The 16,393-nt window shown below is 54.6% G+C and overlaps 1 protein-coding gene across 1 annotated transcript in view; it reads right to left on the reverse strand.

Annotated features, from left to right (window-relative positions):
• Positions 1 to 258: 258 nt before the first annotated feature.
• SKAP1 (src kinase associated phosphoprotein 1) overlaps positions 259 to 16,393 on the reverse strand; it is a 64,396-nt gene continuing 48,261 nt past the window's right edge. Inside the window, exons 9-12 of the mRNA XM_050985509.1 lie at positions 15,163 to 15,219; positions 14,431 to 14,543; positions 1,229 to 1,342; positions 259 to 686 (exon numbers count right to left, since the gene is read on the reverse strand). Coding sequence (XP_050841466.1) covers positions 1,244 to 1,342; positions 14,431 to 14,543; positions 15,163 to 15,219 — 269 coding nt within the window. The 3' untranslated portion in view covers positions 259 to 686; positions 1,229 to 1,243. The remainder of the gene's footprint in view (positions 687 to 1,228; positions 1,343 to 14,430; positions 14,544 to 15,162; positions 15,220 to 16,393) is intronic.

Here is a 16,393-nt window from a genome sequence, read left to right on the forward strand (position 1 = left end):
CAAAGGGGCCGTTCCCGACCCTTCCCGACCCTTCCCAACCATTCCCAGAGCGACCAGACTCGGAGAGGAAAAAGGAATTTATTGAGGGAAAACACCTGGATGTGGGGTTGGGGGAAAACACCTGGATGTGGGATTGGGAACACCTGGATGTGGGATCTCCAGGGGATCTGGGATTTTTGGGAAAAGCGGGATAACGAGAGCAGGAGATCTCCAGGGGATCTGGGATTTTTGGGAAAAGCTGGGATAACGGAGAGGAGATCTCCAGGGGATCTGGGATTTTTGGGAAAAGCGGGATAACGAGAGCAGGAGATCTCCGGGGGATCTGGGATTTTTGGGAAAAGCAGGATAACGAGAGCAGGAGATCTCCAGGGGATCTGGGATTTTTGGGAAAAGCGGGATAACGAGAGCAGGAGATCTCCGGGGGATCTGGGATTTTTGGGAAAAGCGGGATAACGAGAGCAGGAGATCTCCGGGGGATCTGGGATTTTTGGGAAAAGCAGGATGCGTCGTGCCTCAGTTTCCCCATGGAATGGCTCCAGGAGGGGTTTTTGGGATAAATCCGCTCGGTGCCAGCGCTGGGTCCTGCACGTGTGGCTCTGCTGCAGGAATCCCGTGGGATCTGTGGGGTCCAGGGAATGCCGTGGGCCAGGCTGGCCTTGTCCCCACGCTGCCATTCCCGGTCCCACCTGCTCCAGGGAAAACGTGGGATGGAGACAAGGACACCACGGACACACGGGGATGGATCCGGGACCCCAAATCCGAAATCTGAAACCTGACCCCAATCCCAAACCTGACCCCAAATCCCAAACCTGACCCCAAATCCCAAATCTGAAACCCCGCAGCCCAAACCCCAAATCCCAAACACCCAACCCCATACCCCGGATCTCAAACCTCAAATCCCAAACCTGCCCCAAACTCCACACCCCACACCTGGCCCCAGACTTGGCCCCAAACCCACACCTGGCTCCAGACCCTCACCTGACCCCAGACCCACACCTGACCCCAGACCCCACACCTGGCCCCACACCTGGCCCCAGGCCCCACACCTGACCCCACACCTGACCCCTCACCTGGCCCCACACCTGACCCCAGACCCCACACCTGACCCCACACCTGGCCCCACACCTGGCCCCACACCTGACCCCAGACCCCACACCTGGCCCCACACCTGGCCCCACACCTGGCCCCAGACCCCACACCTGACCCCTCACCTGCCCGCTGCCCTCACCTGTCCCGGGGGCGGTCACGGCTCCAGCTCGAAGGCGGGCTCCAGGAATTCCCGGGGCACGATCCCGATCTCCCGGCCGAGCTCCCCGACCCACCACCCGTACCCGGGGTACTCCTGTGGGACCGGGACTGGGTCAGGCCCTGCTGGGGGCTGCCACCCCAAATCCTACAGAAACACCCCAAATCCTACCAAAAATACCCCAAATCTCACAGAAATACCCCAAATCCTACAGAAACACCCCAAATCCTACAGAAATACCCCAAATCTCACAGAAACCCCAAATCCCACAGAAACACCCCAAATCCCCTGGGTTATGGTTTGGGGTTTGTGCTGGGAGAGGGGAAAAATCCAAATTTACCCCTAAAATCTGAATTTATCCCTAAACCCCAAGTTTATCCCCCAAATCCAAATTTATCCCTAAAATCCGAATTTATCCCTAAAATCCGAATTTATCCCCAAACCCCACATTTATCCCTGAAATCCGACTTTATTCCCTTCCGCAATCCCAACCCCGACTTTAACCCTCCCGATCCCTTCTCCTCCGGCCCTGGGGCTAAAGCCGGGCCCAACCCCAGCCTGGCTTTCCCAGTCCCGGGACTTTCGGGGCTCCCGGGCCCAGCTGTGATTTCCATCCCCGGAGGAGCCTCGGGAATTAAAAGCGCATTAAAACCCCGCGGCAGCCGCGCTCGGCCCCGCCTGGCGCTGCCAAACGGCGCCGCGCAGATGGTCCTTAATTATGCTAATTGTGATTAAATCATTAACGCCGAGCCCCGCACGGCCGGGCTGGCCCGGCTCCGCTCCGCTCCTCCCGGCCCGCTGCAATTCCCGGGATCCGGGGAGAGGAGGAGGAGGAGGAGGAGGAGGAGGAGGAGGAAGGGTTTTGTTGGAATTTGGTTAATTAGGGCTTAATGAGGGCTCTGCTGCGCTGGGCGGGGAGGGAATTTCGGGGGTTTATGGGAATTTCGGGGGTTTATGGGAATTTCGGGGGTTACGGATATTTGGGGGATTTACAGAATTTTGGGGGATTTACGGAAATTTTGGGGGATTTACGGAAATTTCGGGGGATTTCATGGGAATTTTGGGGGGTTTCATGGAAATTTTGGGGGTTTTGGGGGAATTTCGGGGGTTTTGGGGGAATTTCGGGGGGTTTATGGGAATTTTGGGGGTTTTACAGGAATTTCGGGGGTTTATGGGAATTTTGGGGATTTTATGGGAATTTTGGGGGATTTCATGGGAATTTTGGGGGATTTATGGAAGTTTCGGGGGGTTTTATGGAAATTTCGAGGGGTTTATGGGAATTTCAGGGGATTTACGGAAATTTCGGGGGATTTACCGAAAATTTCAGGGGTTTCATGGGAATTTCAGGGGATTTCATGGGAATTTCGGGGGTTTTATGGCAATTTTGGGGGTTTTATGGCAATTTTGGGGGATTTCATGGGAAGGATTGGGAAGGAGCGGACAGGTGGGAAAAGGGATCCCGGGAGTGGTGTGGGGGGCACTGGGAACACTGGGAACAACTGGGAAGTGGAGCAGCGCCTTCCCCATTGCCAGGAATCGGGAAATTGGGAATCTGGCACCCTTTCGAGGCTGGGAATGGATTTGGGGTCACTGGAATTGGGAATTGGATTTGGGGTCGTTGGGAATTTGACTTGGGGTCACCCCAACTCCATCTCCCCATTCCCAGGAATCCATGGGAATCGGGAAATTGGGAATCGGATTCCCTTTTCAGAGCTGGGAATGGATTTGGGGTCACCCCAACTCTGTCCTCCCCGTCCCAGGAATCCCCAAACTGGGAATCCCATCCCACCAGGGTCTGTCTTATCCCACCAGCATCTCCCATCCCAGCAGGATCCCACCAGGATCCACACGTCCCATCCCACCAGGATCCACCTCATACCAACGGGGTCTCCATGTCCCATCCCACCAGGATCCATCAGATCCCAACAGGGCTCAAGTGTCCCATCCCAATGGGGTCGCCACGTGCAATCCCACCAGGATCCATCCCATCCCATTGGGGTCTCCATGTCCCATCCCACTGGAATCTCCATCTCCCATCCCATTGGGGTCGCCACGTGCAATCCCACCGGGATCCATCCCATCCCACTGGGGTCTCCATGTCCCATCCCAAGGTCCAGTCCCATCCGGGGTCCAGGTTCCCATCTGGAGGTCCAGTGCCCATCCCATGGGGTCTCCAGTCCCATCCCAATGGGGTCGCCACGGCAATCCCACAGGTCTCCCATCCCATGGGTCCAGTCCATCCATGGGATCCATGTCCCATCCTAGGAGGGTCCAGGTGTCCCATCCCACTGGGGTCTCCATGTCCCATCCCAACAGGATCCATCCCATCCCACTGGGGTCTCCATGTCCCACCAATGGGATCCATGTGTCCCATCCCATCCCACTGGGGACTCCACGTCCCATCCCAACAGGATCCCCGTGTCCCATCCCAAAGCTCCAGGATTTATCCAGTTAATGATTCCCCATAAACCCACCCAACCACAGCCCTGCCACCACCCCACCCCACCTCAGGGACCCCGGGGTGACACCAGGGTGACACCAGGGTGACACCGGGCCCAGACTCCCTCCCCGCTCCCCGGCCCAGCCTCGGGAGCGCGGGGCTGATCTTTATTCCGGGGCTGAGCTCCGAGCCCGAGGCGGCGAGCGCGGCTGGGGCCGATGTGACGGAAATGTTTCATCTGCCGGGCCCATCTGTGCCGCGGCTCCTGCCGCTCGCCCCGAGAGAGGCGCCGCCGCAGCTCCGCATCGCCTTTAATATTCTCCTAAATCACCTCCCCGGCGCGCTTCAAGGGCCATTGCCGCCGCCGCGCCGGTTCATCTGGAGTGCACGGCGGAACGGGGGGCACGGCGAGGGCACGGCCAGGGCACGGGGGGGGCTTCGGCCGGGATTCCCAGCGACTCGGGGGCCGGAGCGCCGGGGGTGGCGGGGGCAGCGAGGAGGAGCGGGAAAAAAAAAAAAAAACACAAAATAAAAATCCGCAGGAAGTCGGAGGGAGGATTTGGGGGTGCAGGGATTGGGGGGGATGCTCAGGGTTCAGGAATTTTGGGGGTCCAGGAGGATTTGGGGTGCAGGGATTGGGGGGATGCTCAGGGTTCGGGAATTTTGGGGGTCCAGGAGGATCCGGGGAGCGGGAATGCTGGATTTGGGGGCTAAGGGGTGCAGGGATTGGGGGGATGCTCAGGGTTCAGGAATTTTTGGGGTCCAGGAGGATTTGGGGTGCAGGAATGCTGGATTTGGGGGTTTGGGGGTGCAGGGATTGGGGGGGATGCTCAGGGTTCAGGAATTTTTGGGGTCCAGGAGGATTTGGGGGTGCAGGGATTGGGGGGGATGCTCAGGGTTCAGGAATTTTGGGGATCCAGGAGGATTTGGGGTGCAGGAATGCTGGATTTTGGGGTTTGAGGGTGCAGGGATTGGGGGAATGCTCAGGGTTCAGGAATTTTGGGGGTCCAGGAGGATCCGGGGAGCAGGAATGCTGGATTTGGGGGTGCAGGGATTGGGGGAATGCTCAGGGTTCAGGAATTTCGGGGGTCCAGGAGGATCCGGGGGTGCAGGGAGGATTTGGGGGTGCAGGGATGTGCAGGGATTGGGGAATGCTCAGGGTTCAGGAATTTTGGGGGTTCAGGAGGATTTGGGGTGCAGGGATTGGGGGGATACTCAGGGTTCGGGAATTTTGGGGGTCCAGGAGGATCCGGGGAGCGGGAATGCTGGATTTGGGGGTGCAGGGATTGGGGGAATGCTCAGGGTTCAGGAATTTTTGGGGTCCAGGAGGATTTGGGGGTGCAGGGATGAGCAGGGATTGGGGGGGATGTGCAGAATCCAGGAATTTTGGGGGTCCGGGAGGATCCGGGGGTGTGAGGGGGGGCAGCAGGAGGGCACAGGGTGGGGTTTGGGAGGAATTCCCGGGGATTTGGGGTCCTGAGTTCCTGGGATTGGTGGGGTGGGGGAAAGGGGGTGGGCAAAAATAAGATTAAAATAAAAAGGGAAGTTTCCAGGGGGGTTTGGGGGTGCAGGAATGTCGGGTTTGGGGGTGCAGGGGTGCAGGGATTGGGGTGAAATGTGCCAGAATCGGGGAGAAACATGCCAGAATTGCGGGGGAACTGTGCCAGGATTGGGGTGAAACACTCCAGAATCGGGGCTTTCACCTCTCCAGGAGTGACGGCGATGAACTGGGGGATTTGGAGGGTCAGGGATGCAGGAATTGGGGTGAAACGAGCCGGAATCGGGATGAAACGTGCCGGGATCGGGGTGAAACCCCCCAGAATCGGGGTGAAACGTGCCAGAATTGGGGTAAAACGTGCCGGAATCGGGGTGAAACACTCCAAGATCGGGGTGAAACGTGCCAGAATTGGGGTGAAACGTGCCGGAACTGGAGTGAAACGTGCAGGGATCGGGGTGAAACACTCCAGAATCGGGGTGCAACCCCCCAGAACCGGAGTGAAACCCTCCAGAATCGGGGTGTCACCCCTCAGAACCGGGCTAAAACGTGCCGGAATCGGGGTGAAACACTCCAGAACAGGAGTGAAACCTTCCAGAATCGAGGTGAAACACTCCAGAATTGGGGAGAAACCTTCCAGAATCGGGGTGAAACCCTCCAGAACTGGGGTGAAACGTGCCAGAATAGGGGTGAAACACTCCAGAACCGGAGTGAAACCCTCCAGCATCGCTGTGAAACGTGCCAGAACTGGGGTGAAACCTGCCAGAATCGGGGTGAAACCCTCCAGAATTGGAGTAAAACGTGCCAGAATCGGGGTGCCACCCCTCAGAACCGGGCTACAACGTGCCAGAATCGGGGTGCAACCCCCCCGAAGCGGAGCCTTCCCCTCCGCAGCGGCCGCGGCGCTGAACCCGGGGCTCCGCAGCGCAGCTCGGGGACCCCCGAGAAGCGCTCGGGCTCTGCCGCATCCCCCGCGTTGCCGCGGCAACCGGAGCCGGCCCCGCCGCCGCATCCCCGGGGGCCGCTCGGGCGGCTCCACCTGCGCCCCGCGGCCCCCGGCGGGGTCAGCGCGGGGTCGGCAGAATTAATGAAGGCGGCCGCTAATGAGGTGTCGGCGGCTGTTGATGCTCTCCGTGTGTCGGGGGCACTCGCATTTCCAGAGCTCATTATGGGCTGCAATTAGGCTGCGGCACCGCCAGATATTTAGCTCCGGTTTTTTTTTTTTGTTGTTTTTTTTTTCCCCCTTGGATTTTTTGTGCTTTTTTTTTTTTTTTTCCACTCTTAAATTAGCATTTTAATAACGCCGCTGCCGAGCGGGGAGAACAACACCGAAATTGGCCGTTTTTCACGGGGAAAAACTTCCCGGCTCGAGTTAATGGCAGAGTTGTGAGGGAGAGAGGGAAAAAAATGAACCTTTCCCTCCTATCCCAGCGGGGGGAAAAAAAAGGGGAAAAAAAATGGAATTAAATGAAATAAAAAATCGGGAGTGATTTTTATTTGGTTTATCGCAAGCTCCGGTCCCGAGATTTGCTCCGAGGCCGATTGTTTTCGGCTTTAAAGTCGCGGCTGGTGGAGAGGAGCGGCCGGAGGAGCTGCGGGAGGGTTTGGGATAATTCCATCCATCCCAAATCCCCCGAGGAGGGAGCGGGGCGAGGATTTGGGAGCAGCAGGTGCCGAATCCGGGATGGATCGGAAATAAAATCCGGTCAAAAATCAGATTAAAAATCCCATTTTAAAAAAATCCCATCCAAAATCCCCTTGAAAAAAATCCCATCCAAAAATCCCATCCAAAATCCCATAAAAAAAAAATCCCATCCAAAATCCCATTGAAAAAAATCCCATCCAAAAATCCCATCCAAAATCCCATCCCAAATTCCATCCCAAATCCCATTCCAGACAAAACCCCGGCGTCGCTTCCCCCTCCAAAAGTGGCCGCCATTATTCCCTAAAATCCCCTGGATTTGGGGCAGGAAAGGGGATTTGGGGACGGGCCGGGGATGGGATCGGGAAGGGGACACGGACACGTCACAGCTTTAGAGGGAATTGGCAGAAACGCCCCTTTCCTTCCCGGGTTTTCAACCCAATCCCGATCCCGATCCCGATCCTGAACCCGATCCCGATCCTGAACCCGATCCCAATCCTGATCCCAATCCTGATCCCAATCCCGATCCCAATCCCGATCCCAATCCTGATCCCGATCCCAATCCTGATCCTGATCCCAATCCTGATCCCGATCCCGATCCCGATCCCGATCCTGATCCTGATCCTGATCCCTATCCCAATCCTGATCCTGATCCCGATCCTGATCCTGATCCCGATCCTGATCCTGATCCCGGTCCCAATCCGAATCCCAATCCCAATCCCAATCCCAATCCCAACCCCAATCCCAATCCCAATCCCAATCCCAATCTCTTCCTTTTCCAGCAGGATTCCCTATCCTGGTTATTTGGTGATCCCAAACCCCCTGGGATTGGGAATTTTGGGATTTTCCCCCTGGGATTGGGAATTTGGGGATGTGGGAGAAGGGGGAGGGACCCTGGGGGGGCAACCCGGGGGGGCGGAGATGGGAGAGGGGCCTGGACTGGGAGAACTGGGAGAACTGGGACTGGGGAACTGGGAGAACTGGGAGAACTGGGATGGGCAATGGGAAACGGTTGGGCACTGGGAGAACTGGGAGAACTGGGGAACTGGGATTGGGAACTGGGGAATGGGATTCAGGAACTGGGAGAGCTGGGAGAACTGGGATTGGGCAACTGGGAGAACTGGGATTGGGGAACTGGGAGAGCTGGGAGAACTGGGAGAACTGGGATTGGGGAACTGGGAGAACTGGGATTGGGGAACTGGGAGAACTGGGATTGGGGAACTGGGAGAGCTGGGATTCAGGAACTGGGATTGGGGCACTGGGAGAGCTGGGAGAACCGGGAATTCCCTCATCCCGGAGTCCCTGGGGATGGATTCCCAGGGTTTCATTAATCCCACATTTCCTGGGGACACTTCCCGGGAATTCCAGCCTTTTTTAGGGATTCCAAGTTCCCTTTCCCCCGTCCATAAAATCCGGATTTTCCTTCGTTGGCAGCTGGGAAAAGGGAATTGGGAATAAACCGGGAATGAAGGACAGAGCCAGCGGGATGGGCGGGATTGGGAGCCGGGAAATTCCCAAATTCCCAAATCCCCCATCCCGGATTTCCCACAGCTCCTGTTGAATTTTTTTATATTTTGGGGTTTTTTGGGGGATGGTTTTAAACTCGGGGTTTGTTTGGGATCTGCGGGAAGGGCTCGGGAATTCCGGGAGCGGAGCCCGGGAATCTCCGGAATGCGCGGAATTCCCGCCGGGATTTGGGGGCAGCGCCGGGAAAAGGAGCCCGGGGAGCTCCGGGAGTTCGGGGATTTCGGGGTTTCTGGGATTTCTGGGATTTCTGGGATTTCTGGGATTTCTGGGATTTCGGGGATTTCTGGGATTTTTGGGATTTCTGGGATTTCTGGGGTTTCGGGGGTTTCTGAGATTTTGGGGTTTCGGGGATTTCTGGGATTTTGGGGTTTCTGGGATTTCTGGGATTTCTGGGATTTCAGGGTTTCTGGGATTTCGGGGATTTCTGGATTTCTGGGATGTTTTGGGACTGTTTTTTTCCCCTGCAGTTTTTCCGTTTTTCCCGCGGTTTTCCATGGAAAAATCCCCGAATCTGCCGGCAGGGGCGGGAGCGGAGGGAGGGGAAGGGAAGGAGGGAGAACGGAGAGGGGAAAACAGAAAATAGAAAGCGAAAAAAATCCCAATTTAAGATATAAAACGGACCATTAAAAAATACCCTAATAAAGTATAAAACGTAAAAATAAAATATAAATATAAAATGTAAAAAAAAAAAATATAACAGATAAAATGGAAGACATAAAGTATAAAATAAAAAAACTTTTTTAAAATTAAATATAATCTGTAAAAATTAAAATGTGAAAAATTAAAAAAATACGTTTTAAAGCATGTAAAATAGAAAATATAAAAATTAAAATGTGAGATAGAAAAAAGTAAAAAATGAAATACAGAAATTAAAGTGTAAAATGCAAAATTTAAGAATTGAACTGTAAAATGCAAAATATAAAACGCAAAAATATAAAAAGTGAAATTCAAAATATAAAAAAAAAAATTAAAAATAAAAATTCGGACATTTCAATTTAAAAATATGAAGTAGGAATTATAAAGCACAAAATCCAAAGTATTGTTTATAAAAGATGAAATTAAAAAGAGAAAATCTCTGTCCTGGAGCTCCCATCTGTGGAACATCCAGGGGTGAAGGGAATGCCAGGATCCCGGAAAATCCGGGAATTCCGGGCCGGGAAGAGCCCCCGGAGCCGCCCCAGCTCCCAAGCCCGAATTCCTGCTCAGCCCTGAACAAATCCCAGAGAAAATCCCAGGGAAAATTCCAGAGAAAATTCCAGAGAAAATTCCAGGGAAAATCCCAGGGAAAATCCCAGAGAAAATCCCAGGGAAAATTCCAGGGAAAATCCCAGGGAAAATTCCAGGGAAAATCCCAGAGAAAATCCCAGGGAAAATTCCAGGGAAAATTCCAGGGAAAAACCCAGAGAAAATCCCAGAGAATTCCCAGAGAATTCCCAGAGAAAATTCCAGAGAAAATCCCAGAGAAAATTCCAGGGAAAATCCCAGGGAAAATTCCAGGGAAAATCCCAGGGAAAATTCCAGAGAATTCCCAGAGAATTCCCAGAGAATTCCCAGAGAATTCCCAGTTTCGCTGCCGGGATCTTTATAACGAATTAATGATTAATTAATGGTTCTTGTACCTGTTTAATCTCCTGTTTATTCAGTAATTGATAATGAATTGATTAATATTTGTTTGTTTGTTTATTTAATTCTTTATTAATTTAGAATGGATTTAATATCTGTTTATTAATTGATTAACATTCATTTACCTGTTCATTTATCAATCTATAATAGATTCATTACTCTGTTTAATTAATTAATCTTAGCTTACCTGATTATTAATTAATTAGCATTTAATCTTTATTAATGGATTAATATTATTTACCTGATTATTTATTAATTTATAATTAATTTCTTTTCTTGATTTATTATTAATTTACCATTAATCCACCTCTTCATTTAATAATTAAGAATTAATTTAGAATTTATTAATGTCCCTATTAATTAATTCTTTTATTCCATTCATTAATTAATTTGCTTTATTTCATTTATTGAATTAATTCATTTTCCCAGCCGAGGCTCATCCCAGGAAATTCCCAGGGCGCTGATCCCAAATCCCCCCCAGCTGGATCCTTTGGAATTCCCAAGGAAATGTGGGAATATCCCAGAATTCCTGGGAATTCCAGCCCTGAGATCTCTGCATTCCCGGGATTTATGGGATGGGGAATGGACCCGAGTTCATCCCAGAATTCCTGGGAATTCCAGCCCTGAGATCTCTGCATTCCCGGGATTTATGGGATGGGGAATGGACCCGAGTTCATCCCAGAATTCCCGGGAGCGGGGACGGAATTCCGGCTTTTCCTGGGGGGGTTTATCCCGGGAATGGGCAGGTGAATCCCTGCTGAGGGGGGAAATTTGGGATGGAGCATCTGGGATTCGGGATGGAGCTCAGGGATTCGGGATGGAGCTCAGGGATTTGGGATGGAGCTCAGGGATTCGGGATGGAGCTCAGGGATTCGGGATGGAGCTCAGGGATTTGGGATGGAGCTCAGGGATTCGGGATGGAGCTCAGGATTTGGGATGGAGCTCAGGGATTTGGGATGGAGCCCCAGGATTTGGGATGGAGCTCAGGGATTCGGGATGGAGCTCAGGGATCGTGCAGGTGAATCCCTGTGGATGGGGGAAATTTGGGATGGAGATCCGGGATGGGCAGGCGAGGATGGACGGGCGGAAATTTGGGATTCGGGGTCGGGAATGCGCAGGGGAGGCCCTGAGGGAGGGAAATTCGGGATTCGGGATTGGTTCCTGAGGATGAGGAAAATCCGGGATGCAGATTTGGGGATGCGCAGGGGAGGCCCTGAGGGGTGGGCACGGGTTGGGATCAGCCTCGTCCCTGTCCCCATCCCTGTCCCACCCCTGTCCCTGTCCCTGTCCCATCCCTGTCCCTGTCCCTGTCCCTGTCCCTGTCCCTGTCCCTGTCCCTGTCCCTGTCCCTGTCCCATCCCTGTCCCATCCCTGTCCCTGTCCCTGTCCCTGTCCGTGTCCCTGTCCCTGTCCCTGTCCCATCCCTGTCCCTGTCCCTGTCCCTGTCCCTGTCCCTGTCCCTGTCCACTGTCCCTGTCCCATCCTGTCCTGTCCCATCCCTGTCCCTGTCCCTGTCCAATCCCTGTCCCTGTCCCTGTCCTGTCCCATCCCTGTCCCTGTCCCTGTCCCTGTCCCTGTCCCCATCCCTTGTCCCTGTCCCTGTCCCTGTCCCTGTCCCTGTCCCTGTCCCTGTCCCTGTCCCATCCCTGTCCATTGTCCCTGTCCCATCCCTGTCCCTGGCCCTGTCCCTGTCCCATCCCTGTCCCATCCCTGTCCCATCCCATCCCTGTCCCTGTCTCTGTCATTGTCACTGTCCTGGGGGGTGACCGAGGGGTGACCGGGGGGTGGACCGAGGGGTGACCAAGGGGTGACTAAGGGGTGACCAAGGGGTGACCGGGGGGTGACCGGGGGGTGACTAAGGGGTGACCAAGGGGTGACTGAGGGGTGACTGAGGGGTGACCGAGGGGTGACCGAGGGGTGACCGGGGAGTGACTGAGGGGTGACCGAGGGGTGACCGAGGGGTGACCGGGAGTGCCTGAGGGGTGACCGGGGGGTGACCGGGGGGTGACCGGGGGGTGACCGGGGAGTGACTGAGGGGTGACCGAGGGGTGACCGAGGGGTGACCGGGAGTGCCTGAGGGGTGACCGGGGGGTGACCGAGGGGTGACCGGGGGGTGACCGGGGGGTGACCGCTGCCTTCCAGCTGCCGCCATCCCGGCGCTGCCGCCATTCCCAGCGGGATCGTTGCCGGCACCGGGCGCAGCTGAGCCCGGACCGAGCTCATCCCGCGCCGCCTCCGGGGACCGAGCGGGGCGGGGAGCTCGGGGCTGGTCCCTGTTCCCAAATCCATGGAAAACGCCACTAGATGTCACCCCGCGCCTTCCGCTGCCGAGTGGGATGCGGGAATTCTCTCCCGGTTCTACCGGCAGGGATGGAGGGAATGAGCGGATCCCGGTTTAGGGCCGGGATGGAGAAAACGAACGGATCCCGGTTTTAGGATGGAGGGAACGAACGGATCCCGGTGTTCCCGGGCAGGGATGGAGGGGACGAACGGATGCCGGTTTTAGGGCCAGGATGGAGGGAGTGAAGGGATCCCGGTTTTAGGGGAAGGGTAGAGGGAATGAACAGATCCCTGTTTTAGGATGGAGGGAATGAACAGATCCCGGTTTTAGAGCCGGGATGGAGGGAGTGAAGGGATCCCGGTGTTCCCAGGCTGGGATGGAGGGAACAAACGGATCCCGGTTTTAGGGCACCTGTCACATCCAGCTAAAGCCACTGAGAGCCGGAAGCGGCGCCACATTCCCACAGTTATCCCGGAGGAGGAATCGCTGGGATGGGGAAAAGGGAGCAGGGCCGGGAACGGGGATGTGGGAACGGGGTTTTGTTGGGGTGATGGAATTCCGGGATGGGATGGGAGGGAAGGGGCTCAAACCCCATCCCATTCCCAGCCCTGCCATGGGCAGGGACCCCTCCTGCTACCCCGGTCCAGCCTGGCCGTGGAAACTTCCAGAGATGGGAATTGGGGATGGGAATGGGGATGGGGATGGGAATGGGGATGGGAATTGGGGATGGGAATTGGGGATGGGGATGGGGATGGGGATGGGAATTGGGGATGGGAATGGGGATGGGGATGGGAATGGGGATGGGAATTGGGGATGGGAATGGGGATGGGAATTTGGGATGGGGATGGGAATTGGGGATGGGATTTCAGGATGGGAAGGACTCTTTCCTTTTCCCAAGTGAATCCCAAGTGAATCCCCAGTGTTTTCTCCTGGCAGGGGTTTGTGGAACGAGCTGTTGGCACCTCTGGGGTTGTCACCCTGCACCTCCCAGGTCCAGGGGCCCAGGATCCCTTGGGATCAGCATTCCCAGGATCCCTTGGGATCAGCATTCCCGGGATTCCTGGGATCGAACAGGGCCCGATTTCCCCGGAAGTGCCCAAGGAACACCTGGACAGGGTCGGTTTCCACATCGGGCATCGTGCCCAGATCCAGCCTTGACAATCCCACGATTCCCTGACCCCATTCCGCTCCCGGTGCCCAGTTTTCCCGGGAATGCCAGGCCGGGAAGGCGCCAGATGGGATTTTATAGGAGCCGCTATTCCGCGGTCGGAGCCAGCGGGCGCCGCGAGATTAATTCCGCGAAATTAATTGGGACAAGATTGAAAAGGAAATTAAGGCGCAGCTGAGTGAACATTCCCAACCTTTTCCCTCCTCCTCCTCCTCCTCCTCCTCCTCCTCCTCCCACGGCTGCCTCTCTCCACTTCCCACATCCTGGATTTATGGGGAAAAGCCCCCAGGATCCGTCGGTGCTGAGCCAGGGATTCGCCACCGGAGGGGCCGGAATTCCCGCCGGGAATTCTGCCCCGAGCTGCTCCCGGTGCCACCCCCGGCTGGACGCGGCCCGGGGGGATCCCAGCACAGGCAATTCCCCAAATTCCCACTTCGGGAATCCCCCAGAAATGGGGAATTGGCAGTTTCCAGAGCGGGGTGCGGGATCAGGAGGGGGAGCTGCTCCTCTGACCCCAAATCAAGCCCCAATCCCAGTAAAAACCAGTAAAAACCAGTAAAAAACAATAAAAACCAGTAAAAACCAGGAAAAAACAATAAAAACCAGTAAAAACCAATAGAAACCAGTAAAACCCAGAAAAAAACAGTAAAAACCAGTAAAAACCAATAAAACCCAGTAAAACCCAATAAAAACCAGTAAAAAACAATAAAAACCAGTAAAACGCAGTAAAACCAGTAAAAACCAGTAAAACCCAGTAAAACCAGTAAAAAACAGTAAAAACCAATGAAAACCAGTAAAACCAAATATCTCCCCCCTCATGACGTCATAATTTAACTTTAAATCCTAATTTTGAGTGATTTTAGCACCTTTTGGCCTTGGAAATGATCCCGAATCCCAAAACATTCCCGCTCCGACCTCGCTGAGGGTGAAATCGCCCCGCCGGAAATGGGAAATAAAACGGGAAAGGAGCCAAATTCCCAGAAAATTCCCCAAGATCGCGGCTCCTACCTTGCTGAGGATGCGGATGAGGTCGCCCCGTCGGAAGGAGAGCTCGTCGGGATTGTCCCCGCGGCAATCCCACAGTCCCTGGTAGTAACTGGAGTAATCCCAGTCGGAATTTTCTGGGAAAAAGGGAAGAGAAGGGTCAGGTCGGAGAGGGATTTATCCGTGCTGGGATCATGGAGGCGATTCCAGAGCTGGAAGTTCTCCTGGAGCTCCTCCAGGATGGGAAAGGCCCCAGATCCACCGGGAATGTTGAGTGCTGAGGTTGGGAAATGCCGGGAATTCCGTGGAATTCCGTCCCAGGCTCGCTGGCTGAGGGATTGGTGCTCCCCAGAGAGTTTGGTCCCAGTTTTCCTGGAATTCCTTTCCCGGGAATTCCCATCCCAGCTCCTCTCCTGCTCCCCAGAGGGACGGGAGGGCGCCGGAGGCATCCCGGGAATATCCGGGGGGATCCTTGGGGGGTTGGATCCCAAAATTCCTGCGGGATCGCTCCGTGGCTTTTCAGGGATAAAAATCCCACTTTAGGGCTCCCAAACACCTCCTTTATCCCAGGAATTCCGGGAGATGTCTCAATGGGGAAGAGTCTTCCCAAGTGGAATTCCACCCACGGGAGGAGTCAAATCCCGGGAATTCTCCCGTTCTCCGCATTTTCCACAGCCCAGGATGCTCCAGAAGGGCCAAAATCCCAAAATATCCCCCCCATCCATATCCTGGGAATCCTTTGGGTTGGGATCTCACCCTCCTCGCTCCCGACATCCTCCTCATCCTCCGGGAATGGCGGCTCCAGCTCCTCATCTGGGGAGGGAAAAAACAGTGGAAAAATCCGGGGAAAACTGAGGAAAAATCAGGGAAAATCCGGGAATGCCGCAGCTCCGGCAGGCCCCGGGCTCCGAGAGAATCCTGGGAATAAAAATTCCCGGATTGATGGTGGGTAGAGGAATTATGGGAGAAGATTTTCATGGGAAACCGGAAGTGCTGTGGGCACCGGGAAAAACAAATCCGTGAATTCCGGGTGTCCCCGTGGGAAGAGAGGGAAAGGAAATTCCAGAGGGGAAATTCCGGGCTGGGAATGCGAGGGAGGAAGGAGGAATTAGGGAGGAAGGGATGGAAGGAATGATCCCGGGGGAAAAAGAGGATTCCAGAGGGGCTGGGAAGGCTTGGAAAAATGGGAAGGGAAATCCATGGAAAACCCATTTCCCATCCAGGGAAAACCCATTTCCTGCCCGCTCCTTGTCCCGTTCCCAGGCACATTCCTGGAGGATTTGGAGCGGGGAAATCCAGGAATGGGATCCATGGGGACAGGAGCTGCTCCTCCCCACCACCCGGGGGTTTTCCTGGGATCAAATCCCATGGATCCAAGGGTTTTCCTGGGATCAAATCCCATGGATCCAAGGGTTTTCCTGGGATCAAATCCTATGGATCCAAGGGTTTTCCTGGGATCAAATCCTATGGATCCAAGGGTTTTCCTGGGATCAAATCCTATGGATCCAAGGGTTTTCCTGGAATCAGGCCTGGAAGGGAAGCTCTGCCTTCCCAACTCCACCCAACACTTGGATTCTCCAGGACTGAATCCGAGGGAAAAGCTGGAAAACTTTGGAAAATTCCGCTTCTCCCTCCCACCCCACTTTTGGGATCCTCATCCCGGGGGTCCGGAGCCGCCGCCGCATCCCGGGAAGCTTCGGAATCTCAGCGGAGCCGAGTTTTTAATGGAGCAATTTGATTCAATTTTCCAGTCGATAAAATTCCCCGGCAGCGCTCGGCGCTTCCGAACGGACACCTTCACTCCTGATTTAACATTCCCATCGAATCCTTCCCGGGAAATTGGAAAAATTTATCACCTGTGAAATTTTATTTGGCCTCGGCCGCGTCTGTTTTTGTAAAACTTCATTAACGCCGAGGAAATTATCTCTCCGCGGCTTTTCCCGGTTTTTTTATTCCCGTCTCCCGGGTTTTTTCTCCGTGGTTTTTG

This window comes from Serinus canaria, chromosome 27, assembly GCF_022539315.1.
Source record: "Serinus canaria isolate serCan28SL12 chromosome 27, serCan2020, whole genome shotgun sequence".
Taxonomy (NCBI): domain Eukaryota; kingdom Metazoa; phylum Chordata; class Aves; order Passeriformes; family Fringillidae; genus Serinus; species Serinus canaria.